We start from the raw sequence: 18630 nt of genomic DNA, 5'->3' as shown, positions 1-18630 counted from the left end.
CATTTCACATTTTATGTTCTTATTTCAAACAATAAATGATGTCACTGTTCTTGGTATCCTCTGTTTTTATGAGGAGACTGTGAATGGGGGGAAGAGTGAGAGTTCTTATCTATAAAAGAGGAATATTTGAATTCTAGTGATAGCAAATAAATAACCTGAGAGTTTTTAGAAGCTATTGTAGTCATTTGAGATATTTTTCCATTACTTAAAAATTATCCCTTTAGTCTTAACATCTGTTAATTATAAAACTCTATTACTTTATAGTTTCTGAAAAATCATTTTCTGTGATGTGTCAAAGGATTGTAAATAGTATTTATAGAAAGGCACGGAGACAATAACAAAAGTGGAGATCCTTGATATCTGGTGTGTTTTGTGCCATATTTTTGAGTATAGATATTTTTGGTTTATCAATGCATTCGATTATTCAAGGAGGGATAGTAAGTGTTATTAGGGAGAACTTCAGACTGGCCATCAACTTTGTCAACCTGTTACATAATTTTAGCCACAGATCCATTTTCATTTTAGTTTTGGATAATTTACCACTGTGAAAAAAGAGAACCAAAGAGTCATCGTGTGATAATCTTTCATAAGGTTGCATATTTGGAGGTGAAAGTACCCAAAAAGAAAATTAGAATGATATATTTTTTTTAATTTAGTAATTAGAATGCTCAACATAAATTGGGGTTTCAGGTGAATGGATAGCTCTGACTTCCACTTTGAAGAAAAGTATATACTTGTTATATATGTTTGTCCATAACACATCTGCCACATTCATCTTCAGCCATTCATGGCTAAATTGTTTCTGAAAGCCAGCTTTGTCCTTATGAAGGACTACAAATGGGAGTTCTGCTGTAGTATCTACCTTTCTAAATGCCAAATTATCTCCTAACAGTTTTTGTCTGACATAAATATTGCAAATGGCTGAAGAAAGTATCATTTTTACTTGTACTTTAAGCTGCAGTAATAGATAAAGCAATGAGCCTAACTGTTCCTTAGACGGGACTTGATTATGCGTTAATCACCAACTGTCTTGATCTGGTTGATTGTAGGAGAAGATGTATCAGGAAGTCTTTGCCCATTACCACCTCCTCCTGAGAGGAAGGCTTGTGAAATTCCCTGCCGAATGGACTGTGTGGTGAGCGAGTGGACAGAGTGGTCATCCTGTTCCCAGTCCTGCTCAAATAAAAACTCAGATGGGAAACAGACCAGGTCAAGAACTATCCTGGCATTGGCTGGGGAAGGTGAGTAGCAGAAAAGGTTTTCACCCTAGATTCATTAGCTCAATTATTATCATTTTTCCTCATTGGTGATAGAGAAGTTTATATGGAGGAAGTAGTCACACATAGATGATATCTCTGTTCCCTGAATCCAAATTTACAGTTTCATTTCCATCCATGTTTTTTGCTTTGACCCTCTAGTTTAACTCTGTTGGATTCACCTATTTACATGAACTGCTTTACCACACACCTGTGTATGGGCCATGGCAATCAGATGGATGTTATTTTGCAATATCCTTCTTAGACAAGGAAACAGTTTGGTTGACACACATCCAAACTGAAGACAGCTTGTGCAGTAGGGAATACAATTAAACTATGTTTAGTTGAAAAGAGCTGCAAATTAAGAATCAGGAGACATGGCTTCTCAACTGGGAACTGCCACTAACATCTGCAAACTACCTGATTCCTGCACGCTGGTATTCTCTTCTGTCATGCCAGCATTCTGCAGGAGGAGGGCACAGCATGAAGGCTGTGAAAATGGCTTTGAAGAAGCTAAAAAGTGCTATGAGAATATAAGCGGGTGACATCAGAACAAATTAGAGGAGCAGCTGTTCCTGTAATTTATGGTGATGATCTCTGTCCCCAGCACACGTGATTTCTTTCATCCCCTCCCTTGGCTTTTTCTGCCCATGGCTCTGTTAGAACAGCAGGATAGTATGGCCACTGACTGTGAGGAACTACTTTTTAAGTAAGTTTCTGTTCTTTGATCCTGAGAAATGGGGCCAGGGTCAAGATAAATGAAAATTTTCATATTCTTAAAGTGAAGTTGCTTCCTTCTCTTTTCTTTTATGTTTCTGTAAGGGGTGAATGGGAGTCAGTAGTATTTAATGGTTAAAAAAAAAAAAAGTTAAGAACAACAAAACCAAGGTCACAAATCTTGAACATTTGGCCTACTGTTTAAAGCATTAAAATGTTGAAGAATAGAAAAAAATCGATACTTTAGATAAATACCACTTTGCATATGACTAAAAAAATATGAGAGAAGGACAATAATGAAATTGGATTGTCTGACTCATCCAAGAGTCTATGGTTGCACATATGTCTGGACTTCCTGCCAGGGGATAGATAGTACATTGTCAGGTATTATTTCAGAGTTTAAGGAGAGACTTTCTTCAAACTTTAACACATATTTCTGTATTTCTCAAATTGCAGTGAAATGCACTGCTTGATGGCGGATGAGTGTCTTAAAATGGTTTTCTTAGAAAACTAACGCCCCTCAGGAAAGGAAGGCCATGCTGCATAAGTGTGTGTGTGTGTGTGTGTGTGTGTGTGTGTGTGTGTGTTCCAGATAATATCACTTTGAGACCATAGACTATTCTAACTGACTAATACATGAAGCATAAAAATATTTTTTGAAAAGCAGGTTTCTTTGGAGTTTATCTCAGAGATACATGCGGCAGTGGTGGGCAATAGAGTCAGTTCATTTTATAATCTAATTGATGTGGACTGCTGCTTGTTATTTAGTGGAAAAGAGTGCACTATATTATCCTCAGGGGTTGCTCAGGACACAAATCGCTGTTCTTAGATTGGGAAGAATGGCACAGTGGCTCAGGTCTTTGGAAGGCTGTGTCAGCAAAGACGTCTCTCTAGACCATTAAAACAGCAGAAATAACAAAAACAAGAACAACAGCAACAACTATGTATTATCTTTTGTTCTTATTTTTGTCAGGTGGAAAGCCATGTCCCCCTAGTCAGTCCCTCCAAGAGCATCGTTTGTGTAATGATCATTCCTGTATTCAGCTTCACTGGGAGACGTCACCTTGGGGCCCTTGTTCTGAGGACACATTGGTAACTGCCCTTAATGCAACCATTGGCTGGAATGGAGAAGCTACGTGTGGTGTAGGCATTCAGACTCGGAGGGTCTTCTGTGTCAAGAGTCATGTGGGACAAGTGATGACCAAAAGGTATTATTAGTCTGTTACCGAAAATGCATTTATTTCATGTTGAGTATTTTTAGTTGAAAGCATTTATCAAGAAACAGATATTTCTGGGTCTCTGATAGAGTAAGAGGGTTTCTGTTGCTGTTTGACTGTTAAAGATTAAAACATGAGCCTCAAACAAAGATAAACACAGTTATGATATGTATCACTGGTGCATTTATAATATGTAGTAATATATCAGTTCATGCATAAAAATGAATAGTGTCCACAAACATTGAATGCATTTGAATAATCAAACCAATTTCCTACAGCTGATCTCAGTATTTTTTACTCTTCTCAAATCACATAAAGACCAGGTCAACATAATGGTAGATTCTGTGCTATGAATTATAGTGTTGTGTCTTACACTTCCTTAGATGCCATGGATCTTTCCTGCAGTAAGTAGATACAGCCATACAGCCATTCTAATTAGAATACAGAATCCATGCCCTTAAGTAGCTTACAATCTCATGCATGTTATACTGTCTGTACATGGGAATATAACATTTTTAAAGACACTAGGAAAATATGGACTTGGAAACTAGGATATAGATATCAAAAGGATCAAGAACAATTGCAAATTATGCGAGGAAAAAAATAATTGATTAAATAACTGGCTGTGGACGTTTTATCACTAGACCAAATGAGGAGATACATGTTTTCCTCAAGTCCCTGTGGGAAGGCTGGTAAAGAAGAAAACAGAAGGGCCCTGTGCCTTATAGAGAGACTGTGTGACTGGTCTGTCTGGAGAGATTCCCAGTGGCTGTATTTGGAGACCTCACTCTAGGAACAGGGTATGGGCCACTAAGATGAGCTGGTGTCAGCTTTGGTCTAGTGTCATAAGCTAGGCAACATAGAGTGCTTCCCCAGGAATTTTCAGGCTGGGAGAATGAAATTCACTTTTATCTGTTCATGATACTCTAAGCATATGAGCTGAGAGTTGCTACAGACAGAGTCAGGTCTGGTGGAAAAAGCAAAAGGAGAGATTCATGCTGACCCTCAGAAAGAAACATACGCAGTTGGAACAAGTCCTGGCAGCACTGAATGCTGTGGTCCTGTCTCTACTGGCTACACCCTGCCCTCCATGGAAAAGTATGAACATGCATTCAGTGTTCTGCCTAATTCAATTTAATGTCTTTTTCTCACGAGCAATGGAAACACTGAATAGTTTCATCTGGGGAACCATGGTGAAGGGCTCTGGGCCTGATCCACACTGTCGTGGAAGCCACTTTGGCCATGTGTAAGGCAAGTCATACAAGCTCCATTAAGGGAAATGAACTATTTATAGCAAATAGAGTGCTGACTGGCCACACACTGCCCAGAGCTGGTGTTAGAGCATCTAAGTGGATGGTTTTGCAAATATACATGGAGACATGTATTTGCAAGTCACGCTGTGACTTGAAGGGGAGCATAACCTGGAACATCTCACCTTTTCCTCTTCCTAAATGTGGCTCTCAGAGTGCTGGGATTAGGTGTTCTTTCTTGTTGCAACCCCAGTTTAATAGTTTTTGGAAGGTAGTTAGTCTAAACATTTCTGGAATTTATGAATGAACTAAAGCTATATGTGATACATGTGATATGAGTGATAAGATTTGACAAGGATTGGATATGAAAATCAAGGGAAACTGATGTTTATCTTTTGCTTCAAGAAAAACATATTTAATCTTCCTTAATAAATTTTGTGAAAGGGGACTATCATGAAAAATAATCAACATGTCTTACATATAACCTGCTCTTTTTAGTTCATAAATATTGTTTTTGCTCTAGAACCTAACTCTATATTGGTAGCAGTGTTTTTGGAAATGGCAACTTGTATCAGTTGTATTTTTAAATTTACCTAGTAGCCATATCACTAGATGGATTGATTGGATCACTGAATCAATGGAAATTATAGACAAATATGGACAATAACATTTAGTATCACCTGCTTCAGGTGAAAACCTAAGTCATGAGGTTATGGTAAAATTCTGAAAGTTTTATAAAAGTGTTATGCAGACATGAGAATTCCTTTTATCGGAGAAGGATTGAAGCCTAGATAATGTTTATTTTTATGACTTAAATTTTCAACTGCTTAAAAAAAGATGCATGAAAGATTAGGATGAATATACCAATAAAAATAAGTATGGCTTAGATGTAGGGCCAACCCTACATAAAATGCAGCAAACCATTATTCTTCATAGTGATGAAAAATTTTAGCATGTCTGAAACCTGATCTCCCTTCCACAAAACTTTTCATCTTTGAACCACCATGATAGGAAAAATCTACTGGACATGAATGTAACGTGTTTATTTTTTAGCAAAGGGGGCATTAGAATTGAGAATGATACCTATTCAATATATTATCATTATATTTTAAAGGGTTATTTGGATGAAAAAGTTGAGTTATATGTTCCAATCAGCATCTATTTCTTCTTGTATCATCATTATTACTTTGAGTAACAGTTTTGTGAAGGTTTCTGAGCACATCAGCTTTCTCAAATGTTAAAGATGATTTGAGAAAAAAAGATCACAGGAACAGAAGTTTGTGGTTTAAAACGTAATTCATAAACTAATATGCATTTGTTTGAAAATGTAAATAAGTGAGACTAAAATAGTATTATTACAGTAAATCATCTCCAGTTTTGCTGTGGTTTACCAACACAGAAAAATCAATTGCACAGATGTTTTCCCCAACATACACACACAAATATAAAGACATTGCTAATTACTTTCTGTACTGTTAATGAGGCTGGAGACTTAACAACCTAGTTTTAATTCTTACGGTGTGTCTCCAAATAATCCTGTTAAACATGAGCAGCCTGCGTTGACTTTAATGAAATTAATTAAAATTCTTGAGGTTAATGAGATTAATTGAGCTAAGAAAATAACACCTACTGTCCAGCAAATCACCCAGGGAGATTATCAGCAATATAAAGTATCCTTTGCTATGCCTCCAGAAATATACTTTTGCTCTTTTTCACATGAAAGTCATTGCAGTGGGAAAAGATCCCCTGTCATACATGAAATCCTTGGGATGAGGATAGAGAAATGAAAAGGAAGAAGAAAATATCCTAGAGAAAGAGTGGCCTTCAGAAAACACAGAAGGAAGCATGTCTTATGGAATGTGTGGGTCAAAATAATGTGTTATATCTTTAAACCCACCGCACAGACAGGCATAGAGTTTCTTGCAAGTTCTTGTGTCCCTGAATTGGTGTTTTGGTTTCCGTGTAATTGTACCGGTGAGACTGTTACCATTGTATGAGTAATAGAATTGATCATATTAGAAAATGAAAACTAGCTAGGGCAAAACTGAACCAAAGAGAGAGCTTATTGGGATCTTCCTGAAGTTGTGTTTGGTTTTGTTTTACTATTTAAGGCTTTTCTTTCCCCAGTGGCAGTGTACAAAAAATAATAATAATAAAGATTGAAAACATGTTTCTCAAAGCCTTTCAAAGTTCCTGATAGGGCACTTTCTGCCTTTAATGTGAAAACAACTGGCATTTTGTGAGATATATTAATAAATAGCTCCATTCAAACAGTTAATGTTTAAAAATCTTGGCAGGTTTCCCCCATCTAGCTGAGTGAGATGAATATGTCAGTTCCTGGGTCAGATGACTAATCATGGAGACATAGCTTTAAAAAAAAAAAAGGCAGGTCTTTGTAGCTCAATTTGATGCATTTCAGCACGGTGTGTATAAGATGCTAAAGCCTACAATATGGCCAAGAGACAAGAGTTGTAGAACATTCCAGTGCAAGTCCAGGAAAACATATTTATTGAAATGGAATTCATTCCCTTTTATGGAGAGCATTGCTAATCCAGAAGCAGAGTATTACATGAAAGCAGGAAGTTAAATTTTGACAAAAAGCAAAGGGCCATATATGCTTACTAACTAAAAAGTGAATCCATCTGTTTCTCTGGGTTTCAAGGCTTTCATTTGGTTGTGGAAATAGCTGGAGAAATAAGCCTAACATTCCCAAGGGATTTATTTGTCTTCAGGCTTCAATAGCACAGAATACTATTCAGTCATTCACTTACTGTTACTAAACATTTACACTGAGCTAAATACAGCATTTTTAAGACATGACATAAAATGGAATTCTACCATCAAGGCACTCAAAATTAGCATATGTATAGCATGCACACACACAGACAGCAGCAGCCCAAAAGTTATCAAAAGTCTTTTCTTTGTCAGTAATAATACAGTGATACAGAAAATAAACTTTACCGTTTTTAGAAGTTGGGGAGCACTTAGGTTGCTAATAGCCAAAGACTGTATTTTTGAAGACTAAGAGAAAATTTATGGAAATTGGAAATGTGACGATGCATGAAAGGATAGACAACATGTAGATAAATAGGGACAGAAAGTTGAATCCCCGAGGAAAAGGTAAATCTCATTGGCAGGGGAAATGACAAAAAGACAATTTCACTTGCAGGGAAATATTTGGCCCTTATCAAACCAGGAATAACTTGCATTTCCAGGAAAGCTCACAGTTCATTTCTTCTGTAATAGCACTGTAACCTTTTTTTTTTTTTTTTTTTGAGACGGAGTTTCGCTCTTGTTACCCAGGCTGGAGTGCAATGGCGCGATCTCGGCTCACCGCAACCTCCGCCTCCTGGGTTCAGGCAATTCTCCTGCCTCAGCCTCCTGAGTGGCTGGGACTACAGGCACGTGCCACCATGCCCGGCTAATTTTTTGTATTTTTAGTAGAAACGGGGTTTCACCATGTTGACCAGGATGGTCTCGATCTCTCGACCTCGTGATCCACCCGTCTCAGCCTCCCAAAGTGCTGGGATTACAGGCTTGAGCCACCACACCCGGCCCTGTAATAGCACTGTAACCTAAGCTTGACCTTTGCCCTTGAGGGAACGATACTCTTTCTCTCTTTCGGACTTAAGACAAGAAGAGAGAGAAAGGGCCATATCAGGGAGAGTTCATGTATTACTCAGTGAGTGTTTTTGGTGAGTGATGCCAATAAAGGGTCAATAAAGTTGACAATATCAGTTCGCTAAAAAAGATTAACTCCTATTCCTAATTGACGTGGATGAAATTCCTGAGATATTAGCAACTCTCTATAGAAAGCTTGAGTTTCGCACCACAAATGTTCCCAGGCTGCTTTGTGAATGTATGAGTGTTGGGTGGATCCATGTGGGATCCCTTTTGACTCCTGGGCACAAAAGAAGTTGGTGTCACTCAAGTTGTGCTTTCATTCCCAGCTGTCTACCAGGAGAGGTTGGAGAGGAGTTAGAATAAACAACAGTTCAGTTCAATTTTAGAAGATCTTAAAAAATGAATAAAGGACTTGAGAATGATTTTAGTGTTTTCCTATCTTGGCTAAAGTATGATATAAATTTTTCTGACCAGAGTAGCTTGTTTAAATAACACTATAACCTCATAATGACATCTATCTTTCTTTCTCTTGTTAGGCTCATTGAATTAATGATTTGATAGATGATTTTTGTGTGTATCTTTGTATTAAAGATAGTTAATGCCACTAATAAGAATAAATTATTGAGCAATTGTTTGTAAGTATATATCTTTTAATTTTAGTTAATTTTTTTTTATCAAAGCGTTACATGTTTTATTGTGGAAGTAAAATAGTCGAGGGACTGATGGTGGAAAGCAGTAGGTTCTTAACAACCTCCTCCTCCATTTCATATCCTACTTCCTTAACACAACCACTTTTTTAAATCTTAAGTTTTTCTTCTGAAGTAATTATAGATCCCCAGCAACTTGCAAAAATTGTACAGATAGATTCTATGTACCCTTCACTCAGCTTCCCCCAGCTCTAACATCTTACCTAATCATAGTACATTATCAAAACCAGAAAATATATTTATATAGCATAACCACTTTTTAACAGTTGCTGATTTTTTTTTCTGTCTCTCTCTGAATTTTGGTTGGGAAAACAGACACACAGTTCACCAACTGTAACTATAAAAAGGTAAACAGTTGGAAGCCTTATGCCATCTCGGCTTACATTCACCCACTTCCCTCCTCCTTCCCTGTCACCGACAACCATTTTATTCATTCCTCATCTACCTCCACTGTGTCTTTATGTGAATACAAGCAAATTAGGTATATATTCCTGTTCATTCTCCCTTTCTGGTGTTTACCTCCTAACTCTAAATGATATATTTTTCATGAATCAGCCATGTAGCCCTACATTTATCAATTTAAAATTGTCATTCCTTGATTTGCTCCCATGAAAGTAATCAACCTTAGCTCCTTTTCACTAGTTCTTCTCCTGACTCCTTTCAAAATGTTGGCATTCTGTTGGTTGGTTACAGTAGTACTTTTGATCAATTTTCTTAGAACCTTTCAAAGTTAGTTTGGGCTGCTATAACAAAAATACCATAGACTGGGTGGTCGAAACAACAAACACATTTATTTCTGACAGTTTTGGAGGCTGGAAGTCCGAGATCAGGGTGACCTCGTGGTTGAATTTCAGGAAACACCCTCTTCCTGGTTTGCTGATGGCTACCTTGTTGTGTCTTCATATGGCGGAGAACACAGAGAGAAAGCCAGCTATGTGGTGTCTCTTCTTATAAGGACGCTAATGCCATTCATGAGAGCTCCACCATCATGATCTAATTACCTTCCAAAGCCTGCACCACCAGATGTTTTTACTTTGGGGGTTAGGTTTCAACATATAAATTTGGGAAGGGACACAAACGTTTTGTCCATAATGACTTTTTTTCTTATTTCATTTGTGTGCAGATCAACTCTCTGAACACCTGCTTTGTTGGGGGAATCCAATGTCCATCCTCCCACCTCTTTCTAGCTCCCATCCTGTACTCTCTGTGACAAGAATGATGTTTTGGAACATTTTATACCAAAACTTATTCTTCTGTGTTTTGCCTATGCATTGTTTCTAAAATGGTAACACTATGAAAATGCTTTCAGGTTTATAATTATATAAGATGATAACATCTGATGTCAGTCAAATTCCTCTCCCTTCTTAGATTTTTTTTTCCTTTTTGCTCCAACAGCTATTAGTTTCTGTTCTGTCCTCCTTCCCTTCCTATCTCCCTCCCTCTCTCTCCCCTTCCCGTCCTCCTCCTCCTCTGTCTCTCTTTCTTTCGTTTTTATAGATGGGGTCTTGCTTTATTGGCCAGGCTCTGGAGTACACTAGTGTGATCATAGCTTACTGCAGCCTCCAATTCCTAGGCTTTAGCAATCCTCTGGCCTCAGCCTCCCAAATAGCTAGGACTACAGGCATGTACTCCCATGCCCATCAAATATCTTTTATATTTTTTTGTAAATGCAGGATCTGTCTGTGTTGCCCAGGCTAGTATTGCCTCAAGCAATACTCCTGCCTTGGCATCCCAAAGCACTGGGATTATTAGATTCTCGTCTTACTTGGACAGTCCCCATATTTGCATATTGGTCATTTTGTATACACTTCCTGGTTTTTGAATCTGAATTATCATCCCTTTTTCAACTTTGTAATAGTTTAGTCCATTATTTCTTCATCAATCTTCTCTTTTCTGTTTTTCTCTGTTCTCTCTTACAATTACATTCATTGTCTGTTTAAACTTGCTAGACTGGTGTTTTTTCGATCATAGTATTTTCAAGTGCTTTGTCTCCATGTGGCTTTGCCGTTACTTGTCATTTCAACACCTCAGCTTACCATATGAAAATGAAGATTATAATTCTTGTCATTGCTGTTAAGAGTAACTGAAAGAATGTAAGCAGAACACTTAACTCAGCTCTGGCTATTTGATTCAAAACTCACACTATTAAACTTTATACACACTGCATCTCTGTTCTTTATATGAAACTTATGGGAAACAGAATTTAAAAACTGAATGTATAATGCAAAGTGCTTTCCTGTGTTTCCTCTTGGTGTAATGCTGTTGTAGAATATAATAAATGTGATTTTTAGACCTCTCTATTCTAAAAACAAGCAAGCAAGCAAGGAAACAAATGAAAAGTTGCTTGCTATTTTCTGAGACTTTATTTTTTCCAAATAATTGTGAATCCATTAACTGTTTACATTACTTTCTTCCCAAGTCTGGACATTAATTATCAGCAAAATAATAAAAATAACATATTTTTCTTGTTAATGCTAGTTAGCACATTTGTTATTTACAAGCTGTCATAGTTGTTTCTTTCATCTTTTCAGTCTGCATATTCTATAGAAATACCTGTTAATTATTTAAATAGTCTAGAATTCTGTTAATGAGCAAAGATTCCTGGTATTTTTTTTTTTTTTTTTTTTTTGAGACGGAGTTTCACTCTTGTTACCCAGGCTGGAGTGCAATGGCGCGATCTCGGCTCACTGCAACCTCCGCCTCCTGGGTTCAGGCAATTCTCCTGCCTCAGCCTCCTGAGTAGCTGGGATTACAGGCACGTGCCACCATGCCCAGCTAATTTTTTGTATTTTTAGTAGAGACGGGGTTTCACCATGTTGACCAGGATGGTCTCGATCTCTCGACCTCGTGATCCACCCGCCTCAGCCTCCCAAAGTGCTGGGATTACAGGCTTGAGCCACCGCGCCCGGCTGATTCCTGGTATTTTTAAGCAATCTTCAAAGATTTTTGTTTTCCAACATAGTATATTGCTTTTATAATCCTTTCTTTTGTCGAATATTGCTAATTTGATATATCACCCTGAATAAAACATTTAAAACGGTATTTCAGTCTTTTCCTTCTGAAAAAGGTAAAATGAGTTGATACTGATGGTGAGACAGTTTCTTGGCCATCTTTCATTTGTTTCAGAGGTTATTTTTTTCCTGGTGAAGTGAAAAGTTACTTTTGTCTCTGAATCAAGAGAGCTGAGGTCTACTTTAGGCTCTGGCTCCAGCTCTGAGCGCTTGGGCAAGCAGCTTCACCCCCAGGAGTCTTTCTTCCCTCGCCTGTTAAAGGAACATGAGGCTTAATATTTTCTGTTCTAAAATCCTATAGTTCTTTGTTCAACCACTTAGTCTCTCAAAGAGTCACTGACATGGTCTCTTCACATTGACAGATGTCCAGATTCTACTCGACCTGAAACCGTGCGCCCCTGTTTTCTCCCATGCAAAAAAGACTGTATTGTTACTGCTTTCAGTGAGTGGACACCCTGCCCGAGGCTGTGCCAAGCAGGTAGGTTGGTGCTGCCTTCTTAGTGCTTTCTTTCCTAATCTGATTGTTTCTCCACAGCTAAGTAAGAGGTTGTGGAATGTACCTTTTTCTTTTTCTTTCGTTTGCATGTCACCCTGGAAACAAGTTTGGTAAAGTTTGTAAATGAAGTCCTGTGTTTCCAGATCTATCAGAGTTTGGAAGAGAAAACATATCCACTCTTCCCTAGGCTTCTCTTAGCAACCATGTCCTCTCATGCAGGGCATGACTGTCTTGCTACACCAGCCTCCTGGAAGAGGAAAGTATGCAGTTCTGCAGAGAGAGAACCTGTGAGAGGTTTACTTTCCTTGGATAATTTCAGCTGTGTGCATCTAAGATCCTTCAAATGCTCTTTGACTCACACATCTATAGCATCACTTATTGAGAGTGACATGAAAATGAGGCCAATATTGACATAGATCTGACAGTCATTCAAACACCTCTCAGTGATTGAAAACAGCTGTGACAGCTGTTGAAAATGATCATCGCCAATGTCTTGTATTGCAGTGGTGGGGTACCAGTATAACGTTTTATAACTATGGCATTTAATCTTGCTGATAATTGTTCGTTGCAGAATTAATATAGTAGCATGCAATGAAATTTGCTTATAGATAGATTCAGAAATAAACATATTAAATAAGAAAGAGCTTTGAAAATACAGTGCTTTCTTTATCTAATTTTTTGAGAGGTGGAAACAACAATATCTTCTAGAAACTCTCCAAAACTTGTTTTTTTTTTTTTTCTGAATGAAGAACAAAAGTAAATGAACTGGATGTACAGGGTTTGTTGAATAGCCAGGGTAATGTTATTTTGAAGGAGGCAAGGGTAGAAAAGCTACTGTCTCTATTCTGAACTGTTTGAAAGGCAGCATCTTCTGAACCATTTGAAAGGTAGCATCTAGGAGGTTGACTTTGGGAATTTTAATGATAATGTACCTAAAAACATTTCAGGCTCTTAAAGATAAATATTGAAAGGGTGCAAGGGGATAATATAGTGTATGTTGATGGAGTTTTGTTGATGTTTAGCTATTTACTTTAGCTTCTTATTCATGAGAGTTTTGTATAATTCCTGGTAAATGGTTATAAGAAGAAACTGGATTTAAAAGAATACCCCACCAGCAGCCTGAAATTGGTGCTGGAGCTATTGAAGTCTCTTGATACATAGGAAGCAGATTAACTTTGTTGAGCCAGTGTGCCCTGGTGACCAGAGATTACTTTAGCCACTGCTAGTCCACCTATTCTACCGTCAAGAAAATTCTCTCTGCTACCCGAGAGTTTTTTCCTAGCATTGGCTAGAGGGAGCAGAATCACAAGGCATGTAAAATAATTGTTCCTGAAGCAACTTTAAATTTTACTCCAATTTCCAGAGATTCAATTAGTTGTTTAAATCACTGGCATCGTATTGAAAATAGTTCTAAGTCTCTGTGGTCTCTCTTTGCCTCCAACTTCTCAAGCCCAGATAATTCTTTTCACAGCTTGGTAGTCAGAGACCTACAGGAGCAAAGACTCAATTTTCAGATTTCTTCCAGCTTTCCGCTTCAATCCTATTTACCCTCATTTTTAGTTTCTAGCTTGGGACTAAGATGTTATTAAGTAACTATGGGTTAATTAGAGGACACTGTGAGAGGGGGAAAATTTTGGAGGAAACTGTGTCTTTAAGCCTGTGGTTCTCAAACTTCATTGCATTTGAATCACCTGGCAGCATTATTAATATATAGATTTCTGGATCCATAACCTGAAATTCTGATTCAATAATTATGGGGTGGGTCCCAGAAATTTTCAGTTGTAAGAAGCTAAGGCCCCCTAAATGGTGACCCTCCCCTTTCTCCTCTCCCTCATTCTGGTGAAGGCCATAGATCAATGAACAAAGCTTGTTTTAACTCTGGACATATGGCCCTTCTTTCTGCTTGTTGAATGTGTCATTTTTCCCTCCAGTTCAACAGTCCGTAGATTGGGGCATAAGAGCATAGATGCTGGAGCCAGGTAACTGTGGTTGTATTTTCATGTTTGCTCTGTGACAGGTTTATTACTTACTGTCTCTTTGCCTCAGTTTTCTAATTTGGAAAATGGAGGTTAATAACACCTGCTTATAAAGAAAGCACTTAGACCACCTTCTGACACCGAGTAGGCACCAGGCAAGTGTTTGTATAGTTGTATAGTTTGCACCTGCTGTGCATGAGACTGTCACTCCACTCTCTTCGACTATCCCTCCTTTCTAGGTCTTCAGCCTATGTATCCAGAGAAACCTGCCCTCCGCATGGAATGCTGCTCTCATCTACCAGATTACCATAGACACCCCCCATCCTCCTCCATTAATTATTATCCCACAGCATCCTATACATCCCCTTAACTTCTCTTCCTTGTTAGAGTTGCCCCTGCTCGATTTTAAGTCCGTAAACACAAGGACCACTTCTGCCATCTTCACAGCTGGATACTTTAAACCCAGCCTAGTGTGGGGCATGTAGTTGCCACTCAGTGCATATATTTTGAATGTACAGATGTTCTGTAAAGGCATAGAAGAATGTGACTTAAAATATAGGCAATGGATTTTCTGTCCTTGAGAGTGTCCCTCAGTAGACTTTTTGGGAAATGGTGTCCTGGAACAGTATTTCTCAAATTTGAATGTGCATACAAGTTCCCTGGGATCTTATTAAATGCAGATTCTAATTCAGTAGAACCAAATTGGGCCTGGAATTGTACCTTTTTATAAGTTCCCAGGTGATATGTATATGTTGGATATAAAGCTCTGGGTAGGGTTGGGTTTATCAGAAATTTCCGGGAAGAGCAATGTCTGATTAAGGTTGTAAAGTGAGAAGCATGGCCCAGGGACAGACCAGCGGGTGGGGACAGGATGGGAGGTAAAGGGGAATGGAGAAAAGTGGTTTAACTTAAACTGAGAGATCAACAGAAGTTCCAGAAGGAGAATGGACCTGAGCAAGTGGAAACCTCAACTCATGAAGACAGAAGAACTCCTTTTTTTGTTTTGCAGCTGTGGCTTCAGGCTGGGTCATCAAAGTTGAGAGGCAGTTATGTCTGTGGTCCTCAAAGTTGACTGCACAATGGAATCGCCTGACAATCTATAAAATATACTGATGCCTGGATCCTAATCTCTAAAATATACTGATGCCTGGATCCTACTCTAATACATTCTGATTTAATAGGCTGTGGTACAACCAGGGAATCACTGGATTATGTAAATCCCAAACCACATTCATTCTAAACCCCTCAGAAAGCCAAGGTTGTTTAGGGAACCAGGTACACCGGCAGTGATCCGTGACTTAGCAATGGATGGGTTGCATCAGGTTTTATTTTATCCTGGCTTGATTCAAGAGCTAAAACCTTAAAACATAAAGGTATTTTCAAGCCATGAACAATCTCGCCATACTTATGATCTTCTTACCCCTCCTTGTCTGAATCTCTCCTTAATGCATCAATGGTAGTCTCGCATTTTTCTAAGCAAACCAAAGGTCTATCAAGCTTTGGCCTGTTGGGGCCTGTTTAATTGTTCAATCCCTGTAATAAATTAACCAAATGATCAAGAACCATTTCCTTCGTACTTTTTTTGTTTTTGCTATTTTCTTCTATTCTTTTTTCAGCCTATAAAACAAATGCCTCCGTGAAGTATCCAGTGTGGTCTAGTTAATAGCAACAGCTTTCTTATTGTGATATTTCTCAGCCCTTAGTTTTTTTCAATGGACTGATGTCTGAACCTCATCCCAGCCCACCCCAGTCAGAATGTCTTTACGTTGAAAGGATATCCGTGATATTAAAACTCTCCATAGGTGACTTTTACGTGGTGAAGGAAGAGAAACACATTTAATGCCTAATATTTTACAATGTATCTTCACATACATTTCAGCCTGTTATAGGAGAATATTGATAATTGTTTGCCTGGGTAATGTGGGAATTAATTATGTTGCCCACTGCTGCAACACTGTAATTCCTCGTGTTTTTACTTTAAGATCACAAATCAATACTATTTTATGGATGATTTATATCATAATATCTTTAAAGAGACTCACTGCCTATTTTCAACGTTTAATTATATGAAGTTTCAAACATATGCATAAATGAATGCAATGTTAATTCAAAATACTAATGATTAATACAATGTATTCATGTAATGATAGCTACCCAAAGCAATTATCAGCTCTTGGACATTCTTATTTTGTCTATACGTTATTCCTCACTTCCACACCCAAAAGGACTAGTTCAAATAATTGCCAAATATGTTTACCACTTTCTGGAAAGGGAGAATATGAAAGAGGTAAAGTTATTAGACTGAAGATAAATTGTGGCATATTAAAAATAGAATATTCAGAATATTTCTAGGAACCATGGAGCTAATGGTTAATTATTTGTCAGTCTCAATAATTAGAGGCTGAAGGAACTCCTTTAACTTTCATCTCTAAGGAGTGTGCCAGAGAGCAGTGTCATGGTAACAGGAAGGCCAGCAGCAGAGACTGCTGCTGGGAATTGATAGGAAACCTCATTTGGCAGAATTCATTTCCACCTGTGTCAACCCTCCTGGAGTTACCCCTTGAGTTTTCAGTATCAAAAAACAAAGAGTGGTTTTTGTTTTAACACCTAGGCATGTAGCATGGATTCTTGAGTTAGATTTCCTTGGTTCAAATCTCATCTGTCCCATACAAATTACTTTAAACTTGCTATGTTTCAATTTTTTCCTTTCCAAAATAAGGTAATATTACCAACTACTTGAAAGAGCTGTTATAAGGAGGAAATTTGGAACAGTGCCAGATATAAATGTATTGTTTTTTATTTTTATTTAATTTCAAACTCATTAAGTTTTTTCTTTTTCTTTTTCTTTTTCTTTTTTTGAGATGGAGTTTCATTCTTGTTACCCAGGCTGGAGTGCAATGGCTCAATCTTGGCTCACCGCAACCTCTGCCTCCTGGGTTCAGGCAATTCTCCTGCCTCAGCCTCCCAAGTAGCTGGGATTACAGGCATGCACCACCATGCCCAGCTAATATTTGTATTTTTTAGTAGAGACGGGGTTTCACCATGTTGACCAGGATGGTCTCGATCTCTTGACCTCGTGATCCACCCGCCTCGGCCTCTCAAAGTGCTGGGATTATATCATTGAGTTTTTTCAGTGCACCGATGTTTGAGATTCACCCAAGCTCAGCAGAATCTCTTCAAGTTGAAAGGATATTTTCAGTATTAAAACTCTTTGTAGGTGACTCTTACTAGTGGTGGAGGATGAGAAAAACTCAGTGCTTAACATTTATTTATAAGTATTACTATTATTGTTAGATGATAATGTTGAGAATAAAAGTTCCTTAAGGTCAAGGAGTTTATATTATGTTGAGTTTCTGCAATTAATAAATCCTCTATCTGCTGGTATTATGGCACCTGTTTCTACGCCCGTATTGCTCTGGAGAGACTATAAACTCAGATGGTAGAAGTCTTTGAGTTCATTAATGACTTTCAGTGCTTAGCACAGTGTCTGTCACATGGTGTGCATTTAGTAATTGTTGAATGAATGAATAAATAAACACATCTCTTCCCCAATCAGTTCTAATGCTTAAAGATTTTGCTTTCGTTCAAATGAAACTACGGCATTAACAGATTGTTCCACAGAGCCAGGCCAATTGGGGAACTGGTCAATCTAAATGTCAAAAAGGTCAAAAATAACCTGTTCTGGATTCCAGAATTTTGCCCACTCAAATATGTCCAAGCACTACCTTCCCTCTTTACTTTTCCTTGTCAAGCATATGTGGCCCCCTCCTCTTCGCAGAACCATCCACACCTTTGTTCACCCATTTGTTCCCAAATAATGGAGGGTCTGCTGTGTTTGAGTAATCAAAGCTTTGAGCCTGGAACACTGGCCCAAAAAATAATGTTCAAGGCACTCTAACACCTTGAGAGTGACGTTACCTAAATCTTTTTTGCTTCTTCTGTAAATTTCAGATAAAGTTATCTTTTCCGAAGAGTTTTTTGAGAAATTAAACACAATAAGATGTATAGTTCGCATGTATGTCTCTAGACCCAGCCCTGATACACGAGTGCAGGGCTTTTGTGTTCACGGGTGCTGCGGGGTGTAACTTGCTTCCTTTAGGCTGTAATTTAAAGTCCATAGATCCCAGTGCTCAATAAATATTCCTGAAAATTTAGTAGGAGGAATTACAACCACTTGGGCTTGTAGAGATTACAGTTTTCAATCATACTCCTGTCAAACTGAGGAGTTCTGCTGATAAAATTCATAAAAAACACCTTTTCCTATTCACAGGGGGAAAAATTCATGGATAAAATTCTTTCAATTAAATATTATTTAAATTTTTTCTCATATATGTATATATTTTTAATTATGGCATATTCTGCCTGTCTTTATTAAA

The 18630-nt window shown here is 38.0% G+C and overlaps 1 protein-coding gene across 2 annotated transcripts in view; it reads left to right on the top strand.

Annotated features, from left to right (window-relative positions):
* The window catches only part of THSD7B (thrombospondin type 1 domain containing 7B), a 1060674-nt gene that overhangs the window by 660573 nt on the left and 381471 nt on the right, over nucleotides 1-18630 (top strand). For both annotated transcript variants that reach the window (XM_074399739.1, XM_010330508.3), the window contains exons 8-10: nucleotides 1050-1241; nucleotides 2947-3181; nucleotides 12145-12260. In XM_074399739.1, coding sequence (XP_074255840.1) covers nucleotides 1050-1241; nucleotides 2947-3181; nucleotides 12145-12260 — 543 coding nt within the window. The remainder of the gene's footprint in view (nucleotides 1-1049; nucleotides 1242-2946; nucleotides 3182-12144; nucleotides 12261-18630) is intronic.

This window comes from Saimiri boliviensis, chromosome 5 (assembly GCF_048565385.1).
Source record: "Saimiri boliviensis isolate mSaiBol1 chromosome 5, mSaiBol1.pri, whole genome shotgun sequence".
Classification (NCBI taxonomy): Eukaryota; Metazoa; Chordata; class Mammalia; order Primates; family Cebidae; genus Saimiri; species Saimiri boliviensis.
This window is presented reverse-complemented; position numbering and strand designations above follow the sequence as displayed.